The sequence below is a fragment of the Syngnathus typhle genome, linkage group LG17 (genome assembly GCF_033458585.1).
Source record: "Syngnathus typhle isolate RoL2023-S1 ecotype Sweden linkage group LG17, RoL_Styp_1.0, whole genome shotgun sequence".
NCBI classification, from domain to species: Eukaryota; Metazoa; Chordata; class Actinopteri; order Syngnathiformes; family Syngnathidae; genus Syngnathus; species Syngnathus typhle.
The window spans coordinates 5,208,610-5,217,805 of record NC_083754.1 but is presented as its reverse complement, the minus strand read 5'-3'; the positions used below and the strand labels follow the sequence as shown (position 1 = coordinate 5,217,805).

Sequence of the window (9,196 nt, the reverse complement as noted above, 5' to 3'; positions counted from 1 at the left end):
TAAATGGCTGACACACACAGTTATCTAATGATAAAAATAATGCACCGTTATGCTTTAAATCAATGGTTCCCAAACATTTGCAGGCTGGCGCCCCCTTGGGTCCCCAGTGACTTCCTAGCGCCCCCCCACCACAGACACATATGGAAACAAACACCTCTTTCTTGATATTTGGTATGCTGCAATTTGAAAAGAGAAAGGTTAAACACAAATGTGTATTTCACAAATAAAACCCAATTTAGTAAACCAATTTATTTTTTAGCAGTTTTAACTGTTTCAGCAACATAGAATGGTAAATAAACATCCAACTTCTGATTTCGGACTGCCGCCCCCCTACCGCCCCTTTCTTCCTCACCACCCCCCCAGATCTTTCCACTGCCTCCAGGGGGGCGGTACCGCCCACTGTGGGAACCACTGCTTTAAATAAAGCAGAGGAAGTTTGATGACACGAGAAACCTTGTTTTTCTGCATGCGGCGTGTCTCGTCTGACTTCCTGTTTCTTGACACCGCAGAAACTTCCTCTTCTGTCTCACAAGCACACGCATGATGATGGAGGAAGGAAGGGGTGGGGGAATGATGCTTTGAGAAGGCCTCCTTTCTTTCTCTGTCACTCCATTCCACAGAGTACTTCTCCATGATGTCACTGGGAAAAAAAGAAAAGCAAGCATGCAGTGTGCTTCCTGTCAAGAAGGGCAAATGAGGAGGGTCACTGAAGCAGATACAAGACACCACTTTTCAGTCGACTGTTAATATTTGGTTTGACGGCAACACAATGATAAAACACGTAAACGATAAAAAAAATCATTTTTTAAACAAATATTGTCATGTGACATCTAATTACTAATCACACATCAGCTGTGTGAATGTCAATCAGGTGAGTGAAGGTGTGGGTGGTCGCCGGGTTAGGTGGGTGTGCACGAGGCATTGGGAAGGACACATGTCCGGGTTTAAAGACAAAAAAGGAAAAACGACAGCTCTACCGTGACGCACAAGGAAAGACGTTCCTCCTCTCCTTTGTTGATGATGGCTTCTTGGGGTGGCTCGTCTGCAATAACTCTGCTATGTTTAGCCAGCCTGTTGTCCAGCATCACTTGGTACATGGTCGACGATCATAGGTTTGTCTGAAGGCTGCGTCAAGTTCTGCAAAATACATATTTTCATGACCTTTTACAATCCTAATACCTTTTGTAATTCAAATATGTAGGTCTCTTGAATTTTGCCCTCCAAATGTGCTGATTTATGTATCTTGAGCCTCTCTGAATGTTTTTCCAGTGTGCTGGCCTCTTACAAACCTCCCGCTCAGAAGAAAAGTTCCCCGAGTGTGCTTTGTAAAGGCTGCAGGTGAGTCAAGTTGCCTCTTTGTCATTCATTCACCTTTTAAATTGACAGTGAAGAAGATGCACAGGCATGAATTCATTGTGATTGTTGATAATTGTTTTCCCAAATTAAAATCAGATGTCAATTAAATAAGGATTTGTTGTATTTGTGTCTCTACTTGCGTGTCCTCGCAGGAAACTCATTGACGACGTGTTGAAGCGTTATTCTCAAACGTGGGAGAAGAACGAGGAGAGCTACCGGAATTTCACGTAAGACAAGCTGACAAACGTATGTAAAAGCGTGCGTGCGTCGTAGCGTCACGCTATGATCATGTGACTGACGCTCACTGAGCCAGCTAAGAAAATACAGAGTACAACCAGAATGAGCCATGTTCAAATACAGTAGCGTAGTAGGTCAAAGTGTTCCTGCAAATATTATTAGTAGTTACTTCAATGTTTGCTCGTCCCGTCAGGTCCAAGCTGAGCAGCTCGTGTCGAGGGTTCGAGAAAGCCATCATCACCCAGGCCAACACACCCGTGGGAACCACTATCGTCTACGATGCCGAAACGTCCAAGACGCTACGAGTGACGCCGCAAATCTTCAAAACATTCATCAAGGCATGACACACCGCTAACTAACTTTGGAATTTGCAGCTATTCTATAGCTCTTGACTCTTCCCAGGAGCATCCATTCTCCAACGAGACGTTCGACACGTGCGCCGTTGTGGGAAACGGCGGCATCCTGGTGGACAGCGGCTGCGGGAAAAGGATCGACTCGGCTCGATTTGTGATGCGGTGCAATCTACCTCCTCTGAGCGAAGAGTACGGCAAAGACGTGGGCGTCAGGACGGACCTCGTGACGGCCAACCCGAGCATCTTCAAAGAAAAGTCAGCACGGCGACCAACTGCAATAATGTTCAAAGTGGAAGTGTCCTGATAGGGTTGTCCCTCCAGGTACAACTCACTGTCGGGACGCCGGCGGGACTTGATGTCGAGACTCCAGAATTACGGCAAGTCCCTCATCCTCCTTCCCGCCTTCTCGTTCCCCACGAACACCGAAGTGTCTCTGCGGGTGGCCTTCACCCTTGAGGATTTCAGCAGTCCCTCTCGCGCCATCTTCTTCAACCCGGACTACCTGCGCAACCTCTCCCGCTTCTGGGCTGCCAACGGCCTCAAGTCCAAGCGGCCCAGCACGGGTATCATGATGGCCAGCTTGGCATTGGAGGTGTGCTCCGACGTGCACCTCTACGGCTTCTGGCCCTTCGCCAACCACCCGTACGACCTCTACACACTGACTAATCATTACTACGACGACAAGAAGGTCAACACCAAGTTCCACGCCATGCCCGCCGAGTTCAACCTGTTGCTCAAGCTGCACAGTCGGGGCGTGCTCAGGCTTCACCTCGGACGCTGTCCAACCGATAAAAAGCCGTGACTCATTTGCACTGGAGAAAACACTGAAGACTTTTCAAATTGGAAGGATGAGCTACTGTTTTTAAAAGCCACATTGAGGCATTTGAAGGATCTCACAAAGTGCAATTAGATTGTTTTTTTTTTTTTCAAAAGGAACGAGAATTCTGTCATCCCTTCATGGAAAGAGTCTTCCAGATCTTCTCATCCAGGAATTGTCAGATGCTCGTTGTTTTTTGTTAAATGCAGATTTTACTCAATTGACTTGGGGGACACAACTGTGAATTGAGCATTTTGGGTGAGAATTGGGGGGCTTTTGTTGTTCTTTTGGATGGTTCCTATCATTCGCTCACATTGATTGTTGTTCATGTTGAACCCGCACAAACTGGAGGTACTTGTTGGGAACATTAATAAGCCAGAAATGAGCCAAAGCGCTGTTCAGTGCTGACGCATAAGAAGCAAACGTTTGCTAGATGCACTGAGAAGAAGACATTCTGTTCTTTTGAAGGCAACTTCATTGGAGGTTAACATGTTAGTGCCTGATTAGCATCAGAATAAAAATATATCAATGTTGAAAATAAAAGCTTTGCTGTTAACTGTTTTATAGTATCGGCAAATAAAATAAAAAAAGACCAAAGGTTTGATGACTCAAAAGTTTTTTTTTCTGGTTTCTCACATTCACACAAGTGTAAAAAGTGTGTCATTTAATACAAAGTGTTTAGTGAACTAAACAATTGAAAAAAATAAAAAAAAAACTGGGAAGGAAGTACATCAAAGTAATGTAAACAATATTGAGAAAAAAAATCCCGATCACTTGCTTTCTTTGGCATTTATTTTTCTTAGGAAAATAATTATTTTATAACATGCATCTCATATATACCCAATACAGAATGTAAAAAAAAAAAGGTTTGCAAACAAATTGACTTAGATGTATTTTTAAAGGCATAGGAAAACACACATTTGTAACAGTGACAAAACCATCCTATTGTTTTTTTTTTCTGTTTTTTTCCCGGTAATCATGTCATGAAGGGAAAGAATGCAGCCCAGCCACATGACAGCACACATCGTTTGACTTGACAGTTGGACTCAGTCACTAAAAACGTTCATCTGATAACTGTCAAACGTAAAATACAAAAGGTAGTCCCGGGATTTTATCACTTGGCGCCTCTTGCATCGACTAATCCATCATCCGTCATTGCGACAGAATTGCAACAGGTACAGTTTCCGCCTATCTGCCTTTGCCATTAAGCACCTCCTTCCTCCCTCTCATAAGTTTCCAAGTCTGTCAAGGTTGCACTTCCCCTCTTTTCTGTTTCGTTTCCGCTCCGTGCCGTGAGAGACGGTTCCCCTCCACGCTCCTCCCCTGACCAGCGGTGGGGGTGTCATAGCGATCCAATGAGGCGCCTCCGGGCCTCTCCGAACATGTGTCCCCTGGAGGCTAATTAGGTTTAGGGCACTCATGTTACCGCTTGCCTTCTTGTGCCAAGGGGGGGGATAGAAGACAGAAGGGGAGTTTGTGTGGTTGGAGGATGGCCCGGGGAGGGGAGGGGGTAGAGACCTTGAGAAGCAGCAGCTTTTAAGTTTCGGGGACGACGCTGAAGATTGTTGATTTTTTTTTCTGTCCAGTGAGGAAGACATCGCAAGGACGTTCTTTGCATGAAAAGTGAAATCAAGGGGGAAGTTTGGAGGTGAGGTAGATAAGGGTTAGGGTTAGAGGGAGGTGCGGCTGAGGTTAGAGTAGGAAATATGACAGCACTTGAACATTGGCCCAGACGTGGAGCGCTCGGCGATGTCTTCCCCAGCTGAAATGAGAGAAGGAAAGCAAGCAGCAATGGGTCAAGGGATGTCCTTTCTGATCGTCCTGCTCTGCTTTGCCACCCTGCTGTTCACCGTCACCTGGTACATGATTGATGACGGAAGGTATGTGTCTCTCCGGACTTCGTTTCCTTTTCTAAGGTTTTTTGGTTTTGTTTTTATTTGATGGAGCTCTCGAAAAGGTCAAATATGACACAAGTGAAGGAAACTGTTGATTTTTAGTCCAACTGTCGTAATCACAGTCTTAAATCATTTAAACCAACAAATTCAACCTCTTGGTTGGTTCTCAAAAGATTTGGAGTCCATCTGTCTAAATATTTATCACAATCTGAAAAAAAAATCATTTAGACCGACAAATCCATCATATTGGGTTCTAAAAAGATTTTTAGTCCGACTCTTAATTGATCGCAATCTGAAAACTGATCAGACCAACAAATTAAACAAGTTTTAGTCCAACTGTCTTAATCAGTTCATCAAGATCCGGTCAAATCGGTTCAACAATTTCCTCCGGTATTTTATCTAATTCCTGAAATATTTTTAGCCCAACTAGTCAGTCAAAGTATGGTAAGACTAACAAACGAAGCATTTTTTTTTTCTTTACCCTCTTAACATGGGCACACGTTTTAGTAAATTACAACACAATTGAGTCGGCAATCTTTTCCTCCAAGTCTCAACAAACTTGCCATGGAACCAAATCCATCTTACTTATTGCCATCAAGCATCAGCCTGTCATCCAGTACATCCGATTTTTTTTCTGCATGGCAGTAAAAAAAAAAAACTTATTTCCTCATCAGTACCAACCAACTGAACCTGTCTTGCTTTCACAAAATGCTGCAAAAATATCCAAAAACATGTTGCAACACAATTGTGGGAAGAGAACATTTCCACACAGATTCAAACAATATGACTGTAGAGAAAAGAATTCCATTAAGGAGCTGCACCCTTTTGGAATATAACCGCAATATTGTGTCCTTACGAGGACACATTTTTAGGCAACTTTATAGCCATAGTTCGGAATGTTTATTAAATAATCCGCACGACGACAAAGGAAAACAAACCGATAAAAAGTTGAATTAGTGGCACGCTCATAATTTGCTAAAAGCGAATAAAACAATCGACCGTTTGCGCTGTGCAGGCGGTAAAAAACCCGATCGCATGATTGCACCTTACGTGACACAATAGGCCAACTATCTAGTGACTGTGTTTACACAGCATATTGTGTTCCAGTCCAAAGTAGAGTTGCCAGACTGGACTGTAACGTGAGCATTGACAAAATTAGGGACACAATGAATGTTTTTAAAAAGCTTTCAAGATGAACCTTGAGCTCAAAGGTGAAGCTTAATTGGATAGGATTGTTCCATCCATACATTGACACACCAAAAGCAAAGGTCAATTGAGTGCACTTTAAATGCATTTCAGAAAAACATAATCATTTATCATATTGGAACTGGTCATAAAATATTGCATTTAATATATTTTATTTTAATAAATGTCATATAAATTATTGATAGTATTGAATTATGATGGTTTAAAAAAAAATTTGTACATTACAAAAAATGCTGCTTTGTGTTTCCACAGTCCGGTGGGTGCTTACAAACCACCACGTCAGAAGAAAAGTCCGCCTAAGCCCTCCGCGCTTTGTAAAGGCTGCAAGTGAGCGCATACACTTGCACAACTGGCCTGAATGTTCTCGCCGTGATTCATATTTTACCTGGTATACATGTACGTGTTTGTCACAGGGAACTGATTGATAATGTGTTGAAGCGTCACTCTACAATCTGGAAGAAGAACGAGACCAACTACCGAGCGTTTACGTAAGGCAAACTGGTGGTGGAACATGTGGTGGAATTAAACAAAAGTTTTTTTTCGGTCTCGCAGCTCCAGGCTGAGCAGATCATGTCGAGGCTACGAGATGGCCATCGTCACGCAGGCAAACATGCCTGTCGGAACCAAGATTCAATACGATGGCGAAAAAAACAAAATCCTGCAGGTGACGCCAAGCATCTTTAAGACCTTCGTAAAGGTAAGCAGCACATATCTTTGTGAATTATTAGATAGAATTAGGGTTAGGGTTTCGAAGGGTTGAGGTTTATTCTATATTATTTTGATCAATTGTTTTAGTTCGATTGAGATCCTAGATTAGCTCATACATCTGTCTGCTTTAACTAAATTTATGATTGTCCAACTTAAAACATAGTTGCCCAACTAACAAGAGGCGAGTAAATCAACCAGTATAAGCTAGTTTGCGATTGGGTTGACGATAGAGCATTATCGCCGTTTTTGTTATAGAAAACACTTTTTTTTTAAACTTACAGCGATGCCTTGATGTTGGAGTGAATTGCGCGAGAACACAGCGCTAAGCGTGACTTTGCCGTGAATCGCGCCAGAACTCTGTCAAGCGACCAATAATCAACGCCAATAAATATTAATCTTCGTCTAGTCTTTGCTAGTGAGCTAAAATGTTAATATATTTTAGTATAGTCCTTATTTAATTAACTATTTTTGTCTCATTTTTATTAATCAACTATTAGTAAACAATTAGTCCATTTTGTAAATTGTCCACCTCTGTATGTGACCCAATGCACAAATCATATATACAAAAGTCTTGAAATCTCGTGAAGTCATTTCATTCATACCTTGATATGTGTCGACTTGCAGGAGCATCCGTTCGCCAACAGGTCATTCGACACGTGCGCCGTGGTGGGCAACGGAGGCGTCTTGATGGACAGTGGCTGTGGGAAAACCATCGACTCGGCCCAGTACGTGATGCGGTGCAATCTACCGCCTTTGAACGATGAATACAGCCAACACGTGGGTGTCAAGACTGACCTCGTCACGGCCAACCCGAGCATCCTGAAAGAAAAGTAAGCATATCTTTGGAATTCAGATTTATCAAAAGCAGTGGGAAAGTTTGTGGTCCTTCTCCCCCACAGGTACGATTCTCTGGTGGGACGACGGCGGAGTTTTGCGGAGAGACTCCAGTACTACGGCAAGGCCTTGATCCTCCTTCCCGCCTTCTCCTTCAGTGGCAACACAGGTCTGTCATTGAGGGCGGCCTACACCATGGACGACTTTGACAGCAACACTCAGGCCGTCTTCTTCAACCCGGAATATCTACGGAACCTATCCAGCTTCTGGAACAGCAACGGCCTCAAGTCCCGCCGGCTCAGCACGGGCATCATGATGGCCAGCTTGGCTCTGGAAGCCTGCTCCAACGTGCACCTGTACGGCTTCTGGCCCTTCAGCAACCACCCGCATGGCCTTTACACACTGACTAATCATTACTACGACGACAAGAAGGTCAACGCCAAGTTCCACGCCATGCCCGTTGAGTTTGAAATGCTGCTGAAGCTGCACAGCCAGGGCGTCCTCAAGCTTCACCTCGGGGATTGTCCAACCGATAAAAAGCCGTGACTCATTTGCACTGGAGAAAACACTGAAGACTTTTCAAATTGGAAGGATGAGCTACTGTTTTTAAAAGCCACATTGAGGCATTTGAAGGATCTCACAAAGTGCAATTAGATTGTTTTTTTTTTTTCAAAAGGAACGAGAATTCTGTCATCCCTTCATGGAAAGAGTCTTCCAGATCTTCTCATCCAGGAATTGTCAGATGCTCGTTGTTTTTTTTAATGCAGATTTTACTCAATTGACTTGGGGGACACAACTGTGAATTGAGCATTTTGGGTGAGAATTACCGTTTTTTTTCATGTATAATGCACCCCCATGTATAATACGCACCCTAAATATGGCATGTCTATGCTGGAAAAAAGCCTGTACCCATGTATAATACGCACCCAAATTTTGACTCCTACTTAAATCCGTAAATGTAAAATTATTTCAGAAAAAATATCATCTTTGGGAACAACCGGATGTTATTCTGCCGGTTAGTATCACTGCGCATGCGCTAGCAAACTCGATAGCGAAGAAATATTTCGGATTTGTGTAAGGTACATTGTGACAGCAAACGAGCAGGTGATCGAGCAAGCGTCTGATACCAGAGCATTGTGTTCGTATGGAGCGTGTTTGAAGTGAACAGCAGAGAAGAAAGCGCATCTGTAATGGCGGCCTCTGTATCATATCCGGATTTAAAAAAAAAATAAGAAAAAAAAAATATATATATTTTTTTCTTTTTGTACCCATGTATAATGCGCACCCCAGATTTTAGCACAATAAATTAGTTAAATTTTGCGCATTATACATGGAAAAAAACGGTAGGGGCTTTTATTGTTCTTTCGGATGGTTCCTATCATTTGCTCACATTGGTTGTTGTTCATGTTGAACCCGCACAGACTGGAGGTACTTGTTGGGAACATTAATAAGCCAGAAATGAGCCAAAGCGCTGTTCAGTGCTGACGCATAAGAAGCAAACGTTTGCTAGATGCACTGAGAAGAAGACATTGTTTTTTTGAAGGCAACTTCCTTGGAGGTTAACATGTTATTGCCTGATTAGCATCAGAATAAAAATATATCAATGTTGAAAATAAAAGCTTTGCTGTTAACTGTTTATAGTATCGGCAAATAAAACTCTAGCAAAAAAAGAACAAAAGTTTGATGACGCGTAAGTTTTTTTTTTCTAAACAATTAAATAAATAAAAAATAAAAAAATCTGGGAGGGAAGTATATCAAAGTAATGCAAACAATATTGAGAAAAAGAATCC

General features: G+C 42.7%; 2 protein-coding genes and 1 long non-coding RNA gene across 3 annotated transcripts; 2 read left to right on the top strand and 1 right to left on the bottom strand.

Annotated features, from left to right (window-relative positions):
* Positions 1-499: 499 nt before the first annotated feature.
* LOC133170428 (uncharacterized) lies at positions 500-2,077 on the bottom strand. Its single transcript, XR_009718574.1, has 3 exons — positions 1,290-2,077; positions 988-1,137; positions 500-640 (listed from the first exon to the last, which is right to left on the bottom strand). It is a non-coding gene; the product is annotated as an uncharacterized LOC133170428 (long non-coding RNA).
* LOC133170427 (alpha-2,8-sialyltransferase 8E-like) lies at positions 989-3,324 on the top strand. Its single transcript, XM_061303359.1, has 6 exons — positions 989-1,112; positions 1,270-1,338; positions 1,509-1,583; positions 1,787-1,931; positions 1,996-2,201; positions 2,268-3,324. Exons 1-6 carry the CDS (start codon positions 1,018-1,020, stop codon positions 2,746-2,748), a joined length of 1,071 nt encoding a protein of 356 aa, XP_061159343.1. The 5' UTR covers positions 989-1,017; the 3' UTR covers positions 2,749-3,324.
* Positions 3,325-4,026: 702 nt separating this feature from the next.
* LOC133170469 (alpha-2,8-sialyltransferase 8E-like) lies at positions 4,027-9,084 on the top strand. Its single transcript, XM_061303434.1, has 6 exons — positions 4,027-4,643; positions 6,117-6,191; positions 6,278-6,352; positions 6,417-6,561; positions 7,197-7,402; positions 7,472-9,084. The coding sequence occupies exons 1-6, from the start codon at positions 4,513-4,515 to the stop codon at positions 7,950-7,952; spliced, it is 1,113 nt and encodes a 370-aa protein (XP_061159418.1). The 5' UTR covers positions 4,027-4,512; the 3' UTR covers positions 7,953-9,084.
* Positions 9,085-9,196: the final 112 nt, after the last annotated feature.